This window comes from Ixodes scapularis, unplaced genomic scaffold (genome assembly GCF_016920785.2).
Source record: "Ixodes scapularis isolate PalLabHiFi unplaced genomic scaffold, ASM1692078v2 PGA_scaffold4__175_contigs__length_147842914, whole genome shotgun sequence".
Lineage (NCBI taxonomy): Eukaryota > Metazoa > Arthropoda > Arachnida > Ixodida > Ixodidae > Ixodes > Ixodes scapularis.
This window is the reverse complement of record NW_024609879.1, coordinates 49,468,335-49,490,828: the sequence shown is the minus strand read 5'-3', so window position 1 is coordinate 49,490,828 and position 22,494 is coordinate 49,468,335. Positions and strand designations below refer to the sequence as shown.

At 41.9% G+C, this 22,494-nt stretch overlaps 1 protein-coding gene across 1 annotated transcript in view; it reads right to left on the bottom strand.

Moving 5' to 3' along the window:
- LOC115312829 overlaps window positions 1-22,494 on the bottom strand; it is a 74,224-nt gene that overhangs the window by 5,646 nt on the left and 46,084 nt on the right. Inside the window, exons 7-8 of the mRNA XM_040211260.1 lie at window positions 10,799-10,907; window positions 2,376-2,525 (exon numbers count right to left, since the gene is read on the bottom strand). Of these exons, the coding sequence (XP_040067194.1) occupies window positions 2,376-2,525; window positions 10,799-10,907 (259 nt within the window). The remainder of the gene's footprint in view (window positions 1-2,375; window positions 2,526-10,798; window positions 10,908-22,494) is intronic.

Here is a 22,494-nt window from a genome sequence, read left to right as displayed (position 1 = left end):
ACGATTGTTTTCTTTTTTACCTTTATTCACATGTTGGTTTGTCGTGCTTTCTGGTTATATCGAAATATTGGCAGATAATTTGAGATGTACCTACTGCCTATGTACAAAAGGTTGTCTCCTTACGCTGTTTTTACATTCATTTGTTGGTACGGGTTTGGATCAGATAATAAATCTTTCGCATGAACATATTTGCGGGAAGATCTTTAATCTCGTGTAGAATTCAAGAGTAATATTGAAACAACGTCTTTATGGAAGAAAAAATATACGGGCGAATTTCTTAAAGACGAAAAACGTTCTCAGGCTCACCTCGTCCTTAAATTAGCGAATTTAGAACGGTCTATAAATTGCACAATGTACCAACGAGTTTTAAAACTTATCATAGATCAGTCAATAAAAATCTGTCTCCTTAAATAGGTCACGACAAAGATGTACTAGCGACTAAGAGGCCTTAAGCCTAATGGACCGCGTTTTCTTACTTTCTGAAATATTAATGGTTCAAAGGAGTCATGAAAAGCTTTTCCAACTTTTTCCTGTTTAGCTTTCCTCCTCAATTCATAAATCGCGCATTCTACCAAACAGTTCAAGAAGACGGAAAGGGGGGAGCCCCTCTTGCTCCGAATCTCGTTTTTGTAGCCGGACACAGCCATTGTCCCCCTGGAAGATTATCCCGTCGCTCTCTCGCGCATACCCACGCGCAGAGAATGAGGTCTGGTGATGAGAGGGAGGTGGCTGATTGGTCCGGCAAGCGCGTAGCTTCCACCACAGTGTCAACTTAGGGGTGAAGGGACTAAGTGAGGTCCGGTGCCATATGACGTGCGTTTGGGCCCGATGACGCGCTGCGGGTGCCCGGGGACGCGCTGCGGGGTCCGCAGATGTATCACAGTGAAAAGCCAGAGAGCTTACGAAGGGAAGGAGGTACGAAATAGTCCGCTGTGTTTTCCAAATGTTCGTACCGAAAGTCAGGCGTTTGATATTCTACCTTTGTTCTTTTGGCCCACTGAACGATGCGCTATTAGTAAAATTTCAATATAAATTGATTTACTCCAGCCCAAAATTCGTTCCATGGGCCCTTCAAGATTTAGTGTGCCATGTTTAACAGCTAAATATTCATCTATCGTTTAGGACTTATATAGAAAGTAAACGTTCCATTACAGTATAAATATTTAGGCTACGAAAAGCTTGATTTATCGGTAGCTAACGGCTCGTGTTCCTACCTACGGTTTTCACAGTATTTGATATTGTTTTATTACATTACAGACTTCTTATTTTTGCCTTGAAAATCTATAAAGAGAAATATACAATCTCCTAGGGAAGTACTGTAGAAAGTTTATTTAAAGTTAATTTTTTTGGCGATTTAGAACAAAGAAGTTATAAATTGTTGCATTAATATATCGAAGGCTTCTGATACAAAAAAAAATGTTTCTATTAATGAGGAAACTTGGTCGTATCGGCTACGTCCTTTATAACTTACATGATGTAATCCACCTGATAAAGAAGAACACCCATTAGTTCTCTCATAATATCTGATTGGGTATCGTGTCTCAATTCCATTATGTTATCTAAATTGATATTTGTGTTACACTACACAAATAAATAAAAGCTGGCTTATCGCGCTGTAAGGTTAAACTTTATTTGTTTCCTGCTGCCCGCTGTAAATAGTTTCAATGAGGATCTGTTTGGTAAGACTGGCTCTCATGCTCTTTAGGATTTTTTAAATCTTTGCTCTGTTCAATCTTAAAATTGTGTACATTTTGCAACGTATTTGAACCCTTGCTCTACCAAAAATGCAAGATTCACATATTTACTCTTATGTAATGCAATAACAAAGAAAAAAAAAAAAAACAGGCGCGCATTGCCTCTCGTACGCGTCAAAGGATCAGATTATAATAAGGAGTCGAGTCCAAGATGATGTTTTGCTGGACGGAGCCTTTTAAAATCTGTCGAGCAGAACAAATACTGGAAATAAGATAAAGCGGGCTGCAGTATTTGAATGATCTTCTATACTATAATGCAGGTGGTTCTGCCATTCGTTTTCAAATTTTAAATAAAGGAAGTTCGAAAACAATATTTATTTTTCGAAATTATCTTTACATATAACATCGCAAAGAGAATCTTACGCGGGAAAGAGGGCGCTAAGTACAACGATAAAATATGCCACCCATATGAGTGACGAATGGCAGAACCACCTTCATTAATTATTGCGGGTCTAACATCCGCGACACATGATTTTGGGTGACTTTTCTAATCCTAGTCTTCTAAACGTTCAAACACATGCTTTACCAACGTGTCGCCTGCCCGAATAATATGTGTCAGTAAAGAAAATGTGACCTAGATTGACTGATCGCAATGTTACTTAACAGCAAGTGTTACTTAACAGCAAAAAGTAGTTAAAGTCCCAGGCATCGTAAGAGCAGAAGGAAAAATTTGCTGATTCGGTACGCTCGCCATTTTTAGTCATGATGTAACCGTCAGTAACTTTGCACGGCTTTTCGGTTGACCTCGAGTCGTCCCATTTTATGCCAAGCCTGCAAAAGACAGACGCAAAGGAAGAATGCATAGTGAGGACGCGTGCACAGGAAAACAACGAAATTGATCATAGATGTCCGCTCCCTACTCTATTAGTTAATTATACGAAGCTGTAAATATACTTCACATAAACACGGTAAAAAGAATTTCTCAGTAGGCTCAAGCATGAGTCTCATCGGCACATTTAGAAAAGAGCGAGGCAAGCAAGCTGTGCTCAAACCAAAAAGAAATTAGACATGTGTTACAACGGTCAACAGTGTCCTTCGCACCACCACTGTGAATTCAGAAATCCTATAGGACTGAGCCATTCACTCCAAACGCTTCTAAGGTAGCTATTTTATTTATAGATAAATATACAGAAAGCTCCCCTAGAAACAAATTAACTGCTCTTTGTTTTATGAGCGCCCATTACAAGAGAGAGGGCGGGCGTGACAAAAAGACTTTCACATCGCTTTGAAGAAATATAATCCCTCTGAGACCACTTGTTATATATTATCCTCGTAGTTTTTTTTTAGAATACTTATTATTTATTAAGCGGTTTGATATGGCGGACTTCGGTTCCAAGTCCGCCGAATTCATGTTGGTGAACGTCATCCGTGTGTGTGCTTTCCTGGTCACGGAGGCGGCGGTTTTCAGCTTTACCAAGTTCTGTGCTGTGATCAGTAGCGCCAGCCGCAGTAGTTGTGCTAAAGGAACATCGGCTAGTACTCAATGCTTCAAGTTACATTCGGAGTTTATACAACCCAGAAATTAAAGCGGCTCTTCTGCTCCTCAGATTTTCACTGCCTATGCCCGCGGGCGGCTATGAATGAAAATAAAGAAATATAAGAAATATAAGCAGGCTTGTTTTATTTGCCGCAAATACGCCTCGAATTCGTGTTTCTCTAGTTCAGTCGTTAACGGAGACAGTCGCGTGCTTCTGCATTTTACGAACACCAAAACCAACGCTGACCAAGAATCGCTTAGAAGCCAACAAATAGCAACTATTGCAGAATATTTGAAGAAATACGGCCACAAAACAAGCAGCGAAAGGTTAAAAATCGTTTCGAAAAAGTGCCCTAACGTTTGGTCAGAACTTGCGCTTGCACGTTTTGTGATACGAGCACGCGTTGAATATAGTGCATATAGTTTTTTGTTTGTACCTTGTAGTGGTCACCTATCTAACAAATATGCGCGCACTCTGAAGGGATAAATAAAAAAAACAACTTTACTTTAAATAGATGCCAGCTGTGTAGCGTTGGTAATGATCAAAACCAAACAAATTGTCATGCGCAATTTCGATGCCTTAATCATACGTTAGTAAAATTGGTTTGTTCCGCCGTTGCTTGAGGCTTTATCGTTCTCGTATGACTACAGTAAAGGTAAGCATCACCTACAGAATATTTATTATTTTTGTATAAGCAAATAAGTGGTCTAATGGAGTAGCAAACTGTCCTCGAAGGCAGGCGTGAAGTTCCCTCAGCCGACGCCGCTGCTAGATTCTAAACTCTCGCCTGAAAACACTCTTTATTCAGTTGAAGTAAACGTTAGCTTGACATCTACGGATCTGTATACTCTTTACCTTACGTAATGATACTGGCGTCTTAATTTCACTCTATTGCAAAGGTGACTGCTGACGAGCGCAGGCGTTCATCATCCGCTTCCCGAGTTCGGAAAGGCATACTGCGCCTCGACCTCGTCTGTTATATGTCCACACGAAAAAACAATTCTGACCGGATAGTTCATCGCTGAAAAATAATAACAGGGATGTCGATTTCAGCACTGAACGTAAATGTTATTGGATATATCAAAGATATTTTGAAGTTCGCTGTCGCATCCACGAAGAAGGCGCTGTTGAGATAGTGACCACGTCGTGTAAACAACTACGTTACTCTTCTCAGCGTCCTTGTGGGTGATGCTTTTTGGACTTTTTTTTTTTGCGGGCATTATTGAAATCAGGAGTAAACACGCGAAAACTGATGGATGAGTATCTAAGAAACTATTACCTTTTTTACAAATTTTGTAAATTGATCAAGCCTGCGATAGTTGTTGTCGATACTGTAATTGGAACATCAGCCATGAAACAATTAGTTAAAAAGTTAATCAACAATTTGTTCAATAAATCGACTTACCATGATAGTTATTACCTCATCTAATGTCTGCCGAGCATGACGCTGTAATGGCGAAGACGCCAATCGTGTAACTCCTATCTATTAACAAACAGATTTCCTCTAAAAATACTCGAAAGTTCAAAATTCAAGACATGTTCCCTGGGCCTCCAGTGTACTCTGGAGGCTAAAATTATGCACATTTAGGTGACCTCAAGGCTTCGGCTGCGAAGAGTGAAATTCTTTTTTTATCATTACGCTGCTTTCAGTAGCACATGTTCTATCTAAATACCCCTAGTGAAAAGAGTCATTTGTATGAGAAATTTGTTGTGTCCAATAACACATATCAATCATACAAGATATATAAGAACATATAAGAACCATATAAGGACTGTATAAGAACTATATAAGAACTATACAAGATATATAAGAACCACATAAGAATATGGTGCTTGCATGTTCTTATATACCTTATATAGTTGTTATATAGTTCTTATATGGTTATTATACGGTTCTTATATGTTCTTACAGATCTTGTATGATTCATATGTGTCTATTGGACACCGAAATTTCTCATACAAATGAGAATTTTCAATAGGGACATTTAAGCTCAATGTAGAAGTTACATCACAATTACCATATCGCATCGGTAGCGAGGTATCCGGTCTGAGTAGTATTTATATGTGGACATACGACAGACGAGGCAGACGCGCAGTATGCATTCCCAAACACAGGAAGCAGACCGTGCAGGCCGGCATTCGTTGGAAACAGAGTTGGGCAGAGATACCCCAAAAAGTATTAGGAAATGCAAATACTGAGATATACGTGTTTTAATGCCCAAAATGCAGATACTGACATACATTTCTCGTTTAGGCATCCATGAGATACATTTGCAACATCGGCGAAAAAGAATTCCGGATTGCAGATACAAATACACGTAGAAATAAATTTGTTTCCGAACGCTGCTAGGCGGGGAAGAGTAGTTTGCGGCGAATACGAATGGTGATTGATGCTTGTGCTCCTCTTTTGTGCATCTTTATAATGTTCCGTTTACCTCGAACTTTTTATTGACCATTAATGCCGCTAAAGAAAACACGTCACCGCCGTTGAACTACATAGTTTCGAAACGGTAAAACTGCGAGCCATTCTTTACAAAAAGCGTCTGCCCGAAATGAACCCTGTTTTGTTGTGAGTGTGCATCTCAAACTGTCGTCTTAAAAAGCTTCTGTGTCACCCACAGAGTGGGGTGATTGACAACAGGAACATACCTTTGGTTCACTCAGCTCCTTTACAATGTTTTTCTGCTAGATTGGAAAGAGTGGCGGGCTTAGTGGGAGGAGCTGATTTTGTTAATTTGGCCCGTAACATTTCTTAAGCCGCAGTGTTTTTGTTTTATATTAAATTTCGGTGCCTGAGGTTGATTGTGCTAAGGGCGGGCTCATATAATAAATTACGAAACAACTAGCACCAAACAAATATTTTTATATTTTAAATTTATTTTAAAAAGGACAACCAATGTAGCGACATGCCGAAGCCTGGCAAAGTGTCGCGATAAACGCGATGTAACATAAATGTATCTGACTACTAAGATGCATTGCAAATACAGTTTTCAAATGTAGCTCTATACAAAGATAGATGCTCGAAAGTATCTCTAAGATACTATCGCAGTAGATTTGTATCACGATAGTGCCCAGCCCTGGTTGCATGTTACTTGTGTAGAAGAAGAGGAAACGTAAGAAGCCAGTAGCATTTCCTACAATAAAGGGGATACGGATTACTAGATGTCAGGATAACGTCCTCATCAAGTGACTAAAACGTGTTTTCAGGAGAGCGTTGACGACCTTGCCACGGCATCTCACACCGTTGACACCTCGTTGGCGAAAGCCAGACTGCGTCGCCTAGGATGCGGGCAAATGGACGCATGGTCGGAGAGGTTTATCTTCAAAAAGGAATTTCTCCGCAACAAAGAAAGCAAATACTTTTTTTAATTTTTATTTTTTTTATTTTTTGCTATGGTGAAGAGATGAGGTGGATTGAACATTTGGCTATTTCGGAAGTTCCAGGCCCCGATGCCCACATTGTTTTTTTTTTCCTTTATATTAGGTCGTTCCTGCATCAACTTTATATTTCGTAATATATTCCAAACGCAACAAAGCGATATTTGGGAAGTTTAACACGTGCAATTCAATTATTTTCTCCATGAAAGCAAACGAAAAAAGTATTGTAGCTAATAATCAACTCCAGATTGACTATAGAAAACAAAGGAATCAAAGTGAATTTTTTGGAGCTTCTAATTTGGACTCAAAATGGCGTCTGTTAATATTTTTATTCTAGTGTAAGGTAGGGCATGCTGTTAAGTATTTAGGCGGCCACCTAAATTTATGTGGTACATAAGCGTTTTTGAACAATGATTCTATTAACAACACGGGATTTATGCAAATTCAAGAAATGTATAGCATTATTTCAGCAAAAATAAGATTTATATTTTCGCAAAAGTATTTTTATAGAGTTCAGAAGCCTCTTTACACAAATATTTTTCCTGCATATGCCCATTTCCGCGTTTTTATTTGGCATGGTATGACCCTTCTGTAACTTGCAAGCTATGAGGCCAATCATTAAGAAGGAAAAGAAGATATTGCTACCTCAGAGACATTGTTTTATTATTCAACCACAAATTAGTTAGATTCAAAAGTCTTGCCGCGAAACCGGTTACCACAAAGTAACAAGTCCTGCTCATGGACGTAGCCTATTCTTTCAACACACTGCTGTTTCGTTTTAATGCTTTATTTGATCCTTCGAAATATGCCGATATAGCCACCAACGAGATATGAAAATAAAATTATTTTAGCGTTCTTTTTTTTCTCAAATAGGAATCACGCCGCGATGGCTTTAACGATGCCGATACCTTTGCATATGGATGTGCACTGATCCTCAAAGTGTCCGCTTTATTCGGAACGTCCACTCGCAGACGCGCCATAAATTCCGCTTTTTTTTTTGGTGGGTTCCATGCTATGCCTGCGCTGATTCCTAAATCCACTTTACTCTGACATTTGTCTCATGTCTTGGGGTGCACAAACTTTCAATACAGGAGTGTGTAAAAAAACGTTTATTGAGTCCAAAAACAACGTCTGACTTGGTAAAATGGCGGCCGATGAAGCTCCCCAGTACATGTGGCTGAATGACGCCATGTTACTAAAATGGCCCCATTCCTCCATTGAAATTAAAAAAAAAAGATCCCCATAACTTTTTAATATAATAACGGTTAGTTAGGAAAGTTTACCGTTTGGTTCGGACCAGTAGTACTAATATACGATTAGCCAGATGATGAGCGTTCGGTGACGCGTTGCCTAGTTTTGCGGTAAAAATACAAAGTTTTGCGGAGACATGAAGTACTTCATGATGTACATGTATAGTTATTTCTGGAGAAATTCGCGATAACTAAAAAAATGCTCCACAGACATGCTATACGTAATGTGAGCGGAGTCAGCTGAAGTGCTAGGTCAGGTGACCAGAAAAACTCCTGTTGCGGCTATTTTAGCCGCCGGGAGCGACGGCTGGATTGATCAGAAAACCACCCTTGGTATTAGCGGAACTACATATCGGGTATCGGGAACTGTACCACAGTCAACGTGTGGACGGTTCGGCGCCGCCAATGGTGGCCGCTGAGACGAACGGCGGTAATGGCGTCATTAAGTTTATTCGGTGCCGCTGTCGTTGAGAGTCTTTCAACTGGCGTTACCTATGGCGGCTTCAAGCTCGCCGATCAGATTGCCGAAATTGGACTGTTGACCTACTGCACAAGCTTTTCCGAATGCGCGGACGCGAACACCACCGTAGTCGCAGACCGGCCGGAGGTGTGCAAAGTGGCATCCGTACATGCAACTGCTTACGAAAGCCCCTCTAACAGGGCGGCGACCCCGGCTCTCAATACAAAAACACTAAGCGCCCAATAGTCGGGCGTGTGGCGCCATATCCGTATTGGCGAGACAAGTACACGACTGCGTCGTCTACGCTCTGCCTAGTTCTATCTTCGGCTATCCGATTATGCGCTAGTGAAAAACTGAAACCTGATAATATTGATATTAGTAATGATATGCACGTTATTTTTGTTGTTAATGATTATGTTATTTGGTGGGAAACGTACACCAACGATCGAAATATAAAGTTCATCAGACTGAGAGAATGCAATGTTAAAAAACGTAGAAACAAAGATTAAGAGCGTGAGTTACTACAATGATGAATAAAAATAAATGCAACACTCAGCAACCTGAGAAATCGCAATGTTCAATAAAAGCACAAAACTAAAAAAATTGAGGTATTGCACTTTTAAATAAAAATGCAGAACTCAACAAAACGAAGGAGTGCGAGGTTGGATAAAGACAAAAGGCTCAGAAACCTGGGAGATCGCAATGTTAAACAAAAACATAGAGCTTAAAGGGCAACAAAGAGTTGACATTTTTGCACGTTTAAAACGTGCTAGGTCTTACCTCTGCTTTGAATGAATGTTAAGTTCGATAAAGATATCCCGCTGCAGTGTCGATCGAGAATAGCTTTTACAATTCAGTAGGTGCTTCGGCGGCCCGGTACGCACACAATAAAACTGAAGTTGGTTTAATTTCAGAAAATTACTTCTACAATTTACCACTTCGCAAGGTTTGTTAATTTTTCTAAACCACTCGATAAATATTTTATTTTAGCGTGAATATTTTTTAATAACAATTACATTAAACGCCCTAACATACATGTACACCTGTCGCTAACCATGCCGGTAGTATCATGGGTCGCTCCGGGAAGATTCGGACGTCCGCCATCTCACAGCTCCAGGGCTCAGGAGACGCGGGGGACAAAGACAGACACACTGGGGCGAAATGGTTTGTGGACACACTTAATACAAAAAGATTATTCCGATAAAACAAAACACGCAACGGAGGGTACACGAAGAGTTAAGCAAGTTACTAATAATCGCACATGAACTAATAGGAAGGTTTTACGATTCGAGGGCCGGATGCATAAGTACAAACAGGGGAGAGAGACGGTACGGCATAGTTGAGCAGTCTAACAAGACGGGGCTTGTGACGTAAAGCCGAAATTCCTTCAACTTGCTTCGTCGTGGTGCGGTACTCAATGTGCGGCAAACGGTCTTGAGAGGGCGTAAAACTGGGGCAGTCGTGCAGGGGAAGGACTAGCCAGGCTGGCGCACGGAGATTATCCAATAGGTGATCAGGCTGAGTCCTCATTGCTGCAGCGGTGCGCGTAAGGCAACGTACGGAGTCGAAGATTCTGGTGACTGCTGGCTACCAGTTAGCCACATCGACTCGGACAACTACCTGCCACCAGCAGCTAGACCTTCGACATTGGACGTCACCTTGCGGGTATTACTGGTCTTAAAAACGGTCCAAATTGGCCCTTTCTAAGACGAGTAATGCGTAGCCCAGGAAGATGGCAACGTGCTCCAGCTGAAGATAGTTGGATTTTGAGTTCTTACCCTGAGCTGGTGTCCTTTATGGACTTTCCGAATGACTCTCTGCACACGGACGGCGCAATGGGAGAAGCCATGGTCTCTATATTGTACTTATAGCATGTAAGAAGCGGAAAGGCACGTTTATTAATGGCAATCGTTTTGACAAGCGTTTGTTCAGACAGACGCAGCAATCTTCGTAAGCCGTATCCTACAAGAATGGGAGAGATTCGGAATGATTAATGGCTTTGGTCATCATCGTTTACCACCGATAAGGATAGCTGTTTCTTTAAAAATGCTTCAGGCTGGGATTAGAAATATGTTATGACGTGTACGATGGGTATTTAAATCTGGGAGACGGGTTGAATGAAGTACAAAGAGTGTGAGCTATCTATTAACGCCTCTCTTTGACGCAAGGTCTGAAGGCCGTGTCAACGTGGATTGCAGTGTATCCTTCGGAGATTTTGATATCAACAAATTTCACTGGAAAGTTCTCGCAATGCCAGCTGAGTTTGCTTGCCTCTGTTCTTGTTTCTCGATCCCACATCCTGTGAGATAGCGGTCGTCCGAACCTTCCCGTTGCGACCTGCACTACTACCGCCGTTCGTGTCACCACCTAAACACGGAACCCAAGTAGACATTGCTATAATCTCTGAATTTGTTTCTAATTCTCGATGTTGCTTACGGAGAGTAATGCTTCGTGCAATCGTTGAGTAAAATTGCTCACAGTCGGGCGATTTGCTGTACCATAGCAGGAACGCCAGAAAATGTCTTTCCATCGTCGATAGACAACGCTGTTCGTCGGTTATGACATGGTCCCGAAACATAAGATGCAGCTGCAATGTTTTGAATTGAAAAAGTGGTAGCAAAAGTCAACTTTTAGTATTGAAATTTTCAATTATATAAATCGTAAATAAATCTTCTGAGAATCGGTAGTTATGTACCAAACATTAATGTCGACTTAGAGTTTGTCATTCATTTCATTTACGCTCCACGTACTTCCCCCTCGCTCTTGGTCCCCATCTTTTTTTCCAACCCTTACAGCTGAGATCACAGACAATTAGTGGAGCCCTGGAAACCTCCCTTGAATATGTTTGCGCATTTCATTTGGAGCGGATAACTCAAGGAGTATTTCTTCAATTTCATTAAAATATGATGAAGTCAGTTTCTATCTTTCCACTGTTAGCTACCGCTGAAGATATTCATTGAAACGACGGGAAAATGTGGCACAGCTACGCTATCTCCCGCATAATATGGGATTAAAATTATGCTCCGTTAAAAGAGTCGTTAAGAGACTAAGGAATGCGACCAAAGGATTTGGCGAAGCGCCCTAATAAATTTCGTAAAGCAAAAAGCAAATGAATATCGCACATAACAATAGTAAGTAGGGCTTGTTGATTTGTTCCTCCAGCTGAACGCGCAAAATGACAAAGAGAGGAAAGACACAGCACGAGGCGTAATTTGCAATGAAAGCTTACTTTGAAACAGTCAGTTACAAACTGTACGTGAAAACAACACATCATTTACAAATGCAAATACTTTATCAATAAGGGCCAACGGTGGCCAACGTACACACACTTGAGTATGCTGCTGTTTTTATTTCATAGGCTTCCTGTAATTCCCTTGTCATTTTGTTTCTGTCTCTCTTCATGGCCTTGATGTTCGAAAAATACGGTGCGCGATCGCAAACATTGAGACCCACTGCCAAGTGACCCGACGATGACTGCTTAGTGGTGGCCGCGTCCTCCCATGCGCAGCCACTGACGTATCACTCTTTTGGGCCTACGTAAGAGCGACCGCATGAAGGTGAATTGTCATATATCATCCCCGTGGTGCATTCCACGAATTTGCTTTTGTGCTTTTTCTTTCAGCCGTCACTCTCCAAGTCAGGGCAATTTATATTTCGACACAAACCAAATGTCTTGTTCGGAGCGGAAAAAAAAACAAAAAAAACACCATGACATGTTAGCATTCACCAAATTTAAAGTTGAGAAATAAGGAATGTACAACAGAGCTATCTCCGGCATTTTCCTCTCGCGCTATCAAGTTCTCTTCTGGGTGCCGAAAAGCTTCCTCTTCGGGCCCTCTGCAACGTCAATCAAGGTTTCTTGCGCAAACGCTCTCATCTTAAGTCGGTCGACATGTCGTTGGAAGCTTCTCCCCATTTCCTCAGGACATGACTTAGTCAAAGAGGTTCCAAGGCACGAAGTAGCAAAGCCTCTTTTAATGGGAAAGGATTAACTGTCCCGGAGAGCAAAACGGCGTTATCTGAGTGGAGCCGGCGTTATCGTTGTCTGAAGCAGCGATAAACGGCACCTCAATTCCCATTGTCTGAGCGAAACGGCACCTTATTTCCGTCTGAAGATGCGAAAAACGGCACCTAAATTTCCCTGAGCGAAACGGGACATAAATTCCCATTGGCTGTGACGCATCATATGGCTCCATAGCAACGGTGTTATCGCAGCGAAGGAGCCAGCCGAACTGCTAGCGGCGCAGCGGGAGGGGTGGGCACGGGTCTGCCCTGGCCTGACGTTAAGCCTAACGTTAAGCTTAGAGGCGTTAAGCTTCGTGAACCGGTACCCGCAGCTATGGCGATGATGATATTGAGAGGACACGTGATTTCAGCACACGCCGCGTCGAGCTTCGCCGTCCCGCCCCTGCCTCACCCAGCGGCGCAGCAGACACAAGCGAGGGGAAGTTATGCTTCCGCATTCACAACTTATAAGAAGTGCTTAGGTGTCCTCGGAATTTTATTCACCCGCTTGGACTGGGTCGAGTCCTATAGTATGACGGCTTTTTTGGAGCGGTGTTCCTAGGCCGAGCGAATGAGGTCATCCGGAAATATAAGTTGGAAACAAAAAAATTGGAGGTGTCCGTCACAAGCTTTTTCATGAATAACTTTCAGTCCATCGGAGCAAGCAGTGAAGGTGCCCAACCAATCGGCCACTGTTGCCTCCTTGAGGTTATTAAGTGGTAGAACAATTAAAAGGTAGTCATCAATATGAAGTTTTCGTAGACCGCGTTTCCACCTCCACTGAGGCCTCCGGAATGTTGAAGTCGCTACTGTGACTGTGCGCCGATGGCTTTGACTGTAGAGTTTCCGGCTATCGTAGCGGGTTGCGGAGAGTGTTACGGGACGGAGAAAACGATCCACAAAAACTCCCTAATTTATCTAAAGATCGTAGAGGTCTCCTTCACCTCAAGCCTTTGAAAAATAGCGTCGTCACAGGGAGCTAAGTAAATGTTACAAAGAACAGGAGTGACTCGCGACCTGATAAAAATAACCTAGTTTTGCACCCGTCAATAACCCGTCAAAGGAGACACAGTATGGCCTAGGTAAGAAGACAAAAGTGCAATAAAGCTGTCCACACTAGTCCCATACGCACCTCAGAGGGCCGGCTTTCCGTTGGTGCCTCTAAAATGTCTTACTGCGTTAAAAATATATTGATGTGGGACAGAGTAAAAAAGGTCATCTACGTCAATCGAAAATGTCAAAATTTCTCCTAGGCCTGCTCTCTCAAAAAATTCAAAACCTCGTCCCAACTGGGAACCAAATTTTTTCGCCAGCTCCAGTGAGGAAAAGTGGATACTGAGAGAGAAGACATTTAAAACTGCCACAAATTACTTTCCGTCAATATGTCCCTAAACGGAAAGTCCATTCTGCGCCTTTTGGCTGTGAAGAAAATACCCAGGAAAAGCTCTTTCTTCCTTGAAGGCACCTTCATTTCTAACCCCTGAAGTACTAAAGCACTGCACAATTACTTAACCCTAGACTTCATCTTGATCAGGAATCTTGGCTGGATCCTATCGGCGTCTGCTCGACTTTCGACATGCACAATCACAAAGCTGTGTTGAGATATGTGTTTGTCCTTTGTACCCAATTTGTTAATATCATCTGTTTCTCTGTTGTCCATGTATTATTATAGTTTATTCCGGCTGCACTGACTTGACGTTTGTGAAGATAGTTTACCCGGAGTCGGGAGCGAAGAACTCTTGAGGCCGGGAAACGAAGACTACATGCCAGCAGTAGTGAGCAGCACGCCCACTCTGTAAGCAAGGCACCGATACCTGTCTTGGATCACAACTTGCTCTAACATGCTTCTGACAAGAGAGAGCTTATCAGGGGCAGAACTCTTGGTTCCGCACTGAACTCGAACCAATTGTTCAGGGTCTGTCGGGTTTTATCGGGCAGTGACGAACTGCCGAGGAAAGCTACACCCTCACGCTGTTCCTTGTTAGTCCGTGGCTTTCTTGGCAAGCAAGCCAATTGTTTCTACCATAGAAATTTCATACCCTGCTTGGCGCACGGAAAGAGGAATGCAAAACTCCTCTCAGCTTCTGCTAGTTTTTGACCTTCCGTAGAGTGCAGTCCCTTTAGCAAGCCCTTGAGCATATCTGCTTGTTTCCATGTCTTGGATTTAATGATTTCACGTATCATTTTGGCGTGACCAGCAGACGAGGAACGGCCATTGAAGAGTGTCAAAACATCTGGTGGGAGGCGTCTGGTGTGAAATGCATAAACACACTCTGTTGTTCGGTAGCATCATATGGCCATCAGGTTTTTAAGATCGAGAGTGTACTGGTAAAGGTTTCGAGAAGATAAAAATGATGCGTTGGTGGAAGAAATTTAATGAAGCAAAATATTGTGTTGTGTTAGATGTTTTTGTCATCTCGAAATAAACGCCAAGGCAAAGCAAGTACGCAAGGTAGGAAAACACAAGAGGCGTAACTTGCAATTGAAAGCTTAATTCGAAACACACTCACTTATATACTGTTTGTGAAAATAACTCGCCATTTACGCACTCCTTCTGCAGAGATACAAATTATTTATCAAGAAAGGCAAACAATGGTTCGCCCGCACACATGCTTCTGCCCCTTGTCTTAATTTTATATGATTCTTGTTTTCTGCGTGTGTGTTTTTTTTTTTATTCAATTGCGAGTTACGCCTGCTACCTCATCTTTTTTTCCTGTTTTTTGTTATTTTTTTCCGGTCAGTTCGTGATGAAAAAGCAACTAGGCCAACTTAGGATATTGCCACAATTAATTGCTTCTTTTATTGGTCATTTCTTTAGGTTCTCCTTACACTCTTACTTTTATAATCTGATGATCGTATTGTGCTACCGACCATGAGTATATGTATTAGCCGTTCACACTGCATACCTGGCACCATAAGTGTTAAGGCCCTTCAACGGCTGTCTCCCGTCTGCTGCCTACGCCAAAAGTATATTCAATGTCATTAGGACTGAGACTAGAAAACAAGTGGATAGCTACAAGGAAAGCCTAAATGTGCCATGACTAGCGAGAGAGCAAGAACGAGCAGCAACTGAGAGGAGTTTTGCATTCCTCCTTCGAAGCGTGAAGCAGATTACGGAATTCCGCAGGCAGCAACATTTTGCTAGCTTTCCTAGAAAGCAGGGGATCAGCAAGGACAAGCGTGAGAGAATACTTTATGTCGACGGTCCGTTACTATCTAATGACATCCAACACACACTTCACAACAGGCTGACGTTCAACATGCTACCAAGAACTCCGCCTTTTGAGAAGCTATTGCTGGTCAGAAGCGTGGCAGAGAAAGTGCTGATCCAAGACAGGGACCAGCGCATTGGTAACTAAGTGGATCGCTCTGCCGCACCTATGACCCCCGGACGAGAAGCTCCAGGATGGGAGGCATAGCTGAATAAATCAGAGGTAGCAATCTAAAATTGTTCACCTCCTACAAAGGAATCATTTGCCGCCAGGTTTGAGGAAACTATAATAAAACACTTCAAGTCAGTGCGGCCAGGATTCCTTTTCGAAGTCAAGACTAGAGCTAAAGGATCTTGTAGTGCTTTTGTGCTTTAGCAAAACAAAATTCGTGGAGATTTTCAACACTGGAAAAGCGCACAAAATGAACGTTCCGTTTATACGACAGTGACGAAAGGGATTTGTGACAGTTTTATATAGTCTCCTTCATCAGTACCCAAATTTCCTCAGTAGAGCTGCATGAACAATGTTTGGTCCAAAGTTTAGAGGATATTTTGGAGTTTCCGGGAGAGAAGTCTAAGGGAAAGTGTGACGCCTTTTGAAGTGACGTAGAGGCACTCTTTTATTCTGTCCAGCAACTGCCCATTTTTAACGCAGTAAGGAATTGTATCAACAGCAGCGAAGAGACGGTCTTCCGAAATGCGTGCGGGACAAACGTGGACGGCTTAATTAGACTTTTGTCTGTTGATCTAGACTATACTTTCGTCTATTTGACAGCTAGGTGCATGTGCAAAAATAAGCCACTGGTGTTAGGTCCCGGGTATCTTTTTTGATTTGTGACATTTGCTTAGCGGACTGTGAGGACGCTATATTTAAAGGTAAGGGGAAGGGATATTCGAGATATTTAGATACGTCGATGATTGCCTTGCCATTATTCTACCACGCAATGAATTCGCAGACGCAGTGGTGGCCGATCTGTTTGGCACCTTCTGAAATTGCTCCAATGTATTGAAATTGATTCATGAAGGAGACTCGGAGGGAGGATTCCAGTTTTTCAGCGACTCTGTACATGACTCGTTGGTCGGGTTTTTTCGTGTCCGTCGACAGAGCAGTAGTCGATAGAATATTCGACGTCAACTATCGCACTTGGCTTATTTATCAGTTTTCACGCGCACCTTTCCACTTCTCATCTGGTTTTGCCACTTGTTTTAATAAAATAAACGCAAGACAAATATAAAAATTGCGAAATCGATGATTAGCGCAATCGAACAATGCAAGGCACGTAGAACTCCCCGCATGCTTCACTCGGTAAAGATTGCAGTTGTATAGGCTGCCGCGGCAACGGGAGAGTTAGAGGTGCGGCGTGACGTCACTAGCCCTGCAAACGATGCGAAGCACGTAGCGCTCCCCGTGTGTGTTTCACGGTAAATATTGCGGTTGCATAAGCTGCCGCGGCAACGGCAGCGTATGAAGGTTTTCATATATAAAAAAGTTTTTGTACAGTGCATTTAGTTTTCTCTCGTCAATCATTCTCTAAAGACACTTTTGCTGTTTACAAACGTGAACTGCCGAACACCCCCCCAGCGAATTTTGGTCACACTGTCTTTGGAAGCCTGCTGAGCTTGCTTATGTTACCAGTGCTAGAAAGCATAAAAGTTACAGGGACGACAAGGTTAAAAATTTAACGAGTGACTTCGGCTGTACAATATTACATTTTGGAGGAGGCAAGTTGGTACAAGAATACTGGAAGCATTTTAACAGATTCCGCACTCCTTCGTTCTTTTGGGTTTCACCTGGTGAACTGATGGTTAAACGTTTCATCTATATTTCAAGAAGCGGTGTTAAGGTGGCCTATGTTCATTATTTTTATAAAGGGAAGTACTCTTGGGCGTTAAAGACTGGAGCACCACTTTTTGGCGTTTGTCATAAAAAGGGTCTCTAGGGTGATTTCAGATAAGATCGAACAGGCGGTGGCTGGTCGACCTTTTTAATTTGCTTCATAATTTTATATGCTATTTCCCGATGTCTAAAATAAACAAAATCAGAATTATTTTCACCAAGAAAAAAAATTGTCGGACGCAAAAAATCGTACATCACGTAGAGGTAGAATGTCGCATTTGCTTGCATAGCCGGAGGGGGCAAATTTGGTGATTAATAACTAAAGTTATACTTTTTAGGTGAGTTTAATAATATTTTAGCATAATCTATATGTACTTAGAAATACAAAAAAAAATATTGTTATTGTTTGGTATGTTTTGAAAAATAAATAAAAAGCATCAATTTCGGCTCCTTGACCGTTTTTCCCTCAACTTTGCAGGCCTGTAGCTTAGGAAATAATTTAGTCAGAAACGTCATATTTTAAGAAAATACACTACTTATAAATGGAAGTACATTCATTAAAATTCAAATTTATTCAAGCGCGCGTTGGGGAGATTTTGGCAAGCAAACACGAGACAAGCACCAAAATAGAAATATTTTAAGGGCGATTAAAAAAGAAATCCCGTTCTCGATTGTTTTTAAACTCTGACCAGTCATTCTACTCTATTTGGGGGTTAATATCCATTAAAAACATGTTGCATTATGTTGATGGTGTAATAGATACAGCACCTCTACCGAGCCCCTTCCGCGAAGATCGGCACGGTGTACCCCTGTGGTGCAACGCAGTTATTGCGACTTCTTACTCTGAGAGAAAAGTATTTTTTTATTCATTCGAGAATAGCAAGTAATAGCGTGTCACATCTTTGGCACGTTATAATAAATTGAGCATTAAATATAATAAATTACACATGATATACAACACAGTTCTGCCTTCATAGGTTTCAAAATGGATAGATTTTGACGCAAACATTTTCTGACAGTGTGCACTTGGAGTTTCTTCCAAGGGGACCCGACAGTCCGTGCCACTTCCAAGTCACAGGTCGAAGCTTCTGATGTTTTGCATAACCACACATGCCACGACTGAATACCAGGAAAGGCGCGCTCTCCCACCCACCCTTCATTTTTGCGCTCACGGAATTCAACAACCTCGTCTTCGTCCAGAATTGTGAAATTCATTCCTTTTAGTTTTTGGGAAAGACTGTTCACCATGCATTTTGCAGACTGTATGGCCTTTCCTGGGAGCTGTCTCAAGTTGTGAAGCGTTGCTTGGTGTTTGACAAGCCCTCCAACTCCGTCACAACCGTTTTTTCCGTGCCCAGTGGCCATTGGGCCTTGGGAAAAACATTTTTTTGGAATTCATGAAGTTGGAAGCGATTCTTCATGTGACTGGCGGCACCGTTCCTTACATAAGTCAAATGAGAGTACACAGCAAGGTTGCCATCGACCCACTCTCTCACTTTTTGTACAGCCAGACAGGCATGAGAGGAGTCATGATGCAAGTCGTCACTGATGACGGCAAAAGTGTATGTCGACTTTCTAGTCGTCACCACACACGTAAATATTGAGACCTGTTTTTTGTTTCCAGTGGTACGCTTGAATCTCGTCAAGAAGGATAACAGTTCAGTTTTCAGCAAAGTCAAAGTGGAAGACAATGCTACCACGCTGCGCGCACTGCTTTTCTTCATAGATGACTTTGCCTTGCGTCTGTCTGATATGGTTGTGAATGGTCCACCTCGAGACCGACACACGAAGCTCTTCCATAAAAGTGACCGGATCTAAAGTCTTTTTCACAAGCTCACCTGACTCCAATGCTGCCAAAACTATCTCTTCATCCTCGGAAATGTTGAGTTTTTCCAGTGTAAGAGACTGGCCTTTGGGACAATGGTCACATTCGCTTATAAGGCACTGGCGCGATGGCGGGTTGCAAATGAATGCCGAGTTCAATTCCGCTGCGTCAAGTTGTGAGCCGGCAGCGTTTCGTAGAGAGGCGACACAGAGGTTATAGTTTGCGCAGTATACACAGAAACGCACGCTTGTTGCTGGGGATTGCATTTAACCGATCGGGGTCGCAGAGAGTAAAACTTCGTCAATCCGATGCCGTAATCGGGATGGTCACTTTTATAATCACGAAACGCTTCTCTGATTGACCGTGTCAGAAGAAGTTTCGGTCTGAGCGTTTTCTGGCCATTGAGCACAACGGAAATGACGTCCTTCTGATTGCGACTCTGCCTACAACACTAACTCGTCTTTCATGTAGTACTCAACCGCTGCAGATATGTTTTCAGGGCTCACCTTACACCTTGTATAGGGTTCGGGCACATACCACACGCCGTGGTCCTCCCACAGCTTCCGGGACCTATTAATGATGTAGATCGATGCCTCTGGGAGGATCGTCTGGACTTCATTTCTTGCCAAGGTTGATGGCAAGAGGGTCAGCAATTGACAGCGTTCCCGTGGAGAGGCTGTGGTCGCAAAGGCGCGGCGAATGTTGTCCGCCCACTCGATGCATGTGGAGCACTTTTGCTCCGACGACCCCGATGCCACGTTTTCATATATATATATTTTTTTTCTCTCTTTTTACAAAATAACAAGTTGCAATCATTGCGTCGCAACACAGGGACACCCCGTGCCGAGCTTCGGATAAGGGGCTCGGTAGAGGAGCTGTATCCATTGCACCATCAGTATGATGCAACATGTTTTTAATTGATATTAACCGCTAAATAGAGTTGAATGACTGGGTAGAGTTAAAAAAGAAATAAAGAATGTTTTTTGTTAAGTCGCACTTAAATATTTTTATTTTCGTGCTTGTCTCGTGTTTGCTTGCCAAAATCTCCCCAACCCACGCGTATAGAGATTTGAATTTCAGTTAATTTACTTCCATTTATAAGTACCGTATTGAATTAAAATATGACTCTTCTGACTAAAGTATTCTCTAAGATACAGGCCTGCAAATTTAGGGGAAAACAGTCAAACAGCCGAAATTGATGTTTTTTTATATTTTTTTTAAACATAATAAACAATAACGATATTTCTTTCGTACTGCTAAGTACACATATTTTGTGCCCAAAAATTGTGAAACTCAGCTAAGAAGTATAATTTCCGTCATTAATCACCAAATTTTACCCCTCCGGCTACGCAAGCAAACGCGACTTTCCACTTCTACGTAATGTGCGAAATTTTGCGTCGGAAGATTTTTTTTTCTGGGTGAAAATGATCTTGATTTTTTTTATTTTTTTTTATTGCGGACATCGTTAAATAACATATACAATTATGAAGCAAATTAAGAAGGTCGACCAGCCACCCTCTTTTCGATCGTATCTGAAGTCACCCTGTATCTGTTGTGTAATTTATTCTGTATAATGCGCAATTTATTTTAACGTGCAAAAGATATGGAAGAACTATTACTTGCTATACTCAAATAAAAAAAAAAACTTTTCTTTCAAAGTAAGAAGTTGCAAGAACTGCGTCGCCCCACGGGGGCGCACACCGTGCCGAGCTTCGCAGAAGGGGCTCGGTAGACGTGCTATATCTATTACACCATCAATATAATGCAACATTTTTTTAATCTATAGTAACCCCTAAATAGAGTAGAATGACTGGTCAGAGTTTGAAAAAAATCGAGAACGGGATTTTTTTTTAAATCTCCCTTAAAATATTTTTATTTTGGTGCTTGTCTCGGGTTTGCTTGCCGAAATCTTCCCAACCCGCGCTTAAATAAATTTGAATTTCAGTGCATGTACTTACATTTATACATAGTGTATTTACTTAAAATATGACGTTTCTGACTAAATTATTTCCTAAGATACAGGCCTGCAAATTTGGGGGAAAAAATGTCAAGGAGCCAAAATTTATGTTTTTTATTTATTTTTTAACACATACTAAAGAATAACAATTTTTTTTTTCGTATTGCTAAGTACATATAGATTTTACTGGAAGATTAGTAAGCTCACCTAAAAAGTATAACTTTAGTTATTAATCACCAAAGTTGCCCCCTCCGGCCATGCAAGCATATGCGACTTTCCACTTCTACGTGATGTACGATTTTTTGCGTCCGACAATTTTTTTTCTGGGTGAAAATAATTTTGATTTTGTTTATTTTGGACATTGGGAAACAACATATAAAATTATGGAGCAAATTAAAAAGGTCGACCAGCCACCCCCTGTTCGATCTTATCTGAAATCACCCTCTAGTGCAGTGGGCAATCGTTGCAGGTGATGCCACAGATTCGCTGTCCAACCACCTTCACAGCGTGGATCGAGCCGCAACACTTTGGACTTAAATCTTAAATTTTCGGATGATCACTTTCGAGGGGCCTATCAACGCCGCTCCAAGAAAGTCCTGCTGCAATGCAACTAGACCCACTCCATACTGGGGAAAAGAAGGCATTGCTACTTCGTGTCTTGGATCCTCTTTGACTAAGTCATGTCCCGAGGAAATGGGAAGAAGCTTCCAACAGCAGGTCGACCGACTCATGAGTGCGGGTTCTCCGCACAATCCTTGATTAAAGCTGCAAAACGCCTGAAAAAAAAAAGAATACGTTTATCGGCGCCTAGAAGACAGCTTGAGAGCGCGTGAGGAAAATGCCTGCGATAATTTCATAAATAAACGCCTTATCTCACCATTTAAAAAAAAAAAAGTTGCTGTCGGCTAGAATGTTTTAGTATTTTTTATGCTCCGAACAGACCGGTTTGTGCCGATAACTCAATTCACCTAATGTGGGTAGTGACGGCTGCAAAACAAAGCACCAAAATACTTTTGTGGAATCCAACACGGGTCTTGTGTGAGACATTTTCACTTGTCATCGTTTGCTCTTACGTAAGCCTAACAGGGCGATGCATTAATAACAGCGCAGGAGACCACGCAGCTGCCACTAAACACTCACACTCTGGTCGCTTGGCAGTGCGTTGAATTAAATGGGAGTGAACGCCGCTTTTTTCGCCCATTAAGACAATTGCGAAGCACAGGAACAAGACCACAGAAAACCTTTGAAATAAAAAAGGAGGCACCAGCAAGAGTGTCAACGAGGAACCGTCGGCCCTTCATAAATAATTTGTATTTTTGCAGAAAGAGTAAAAAGGTGA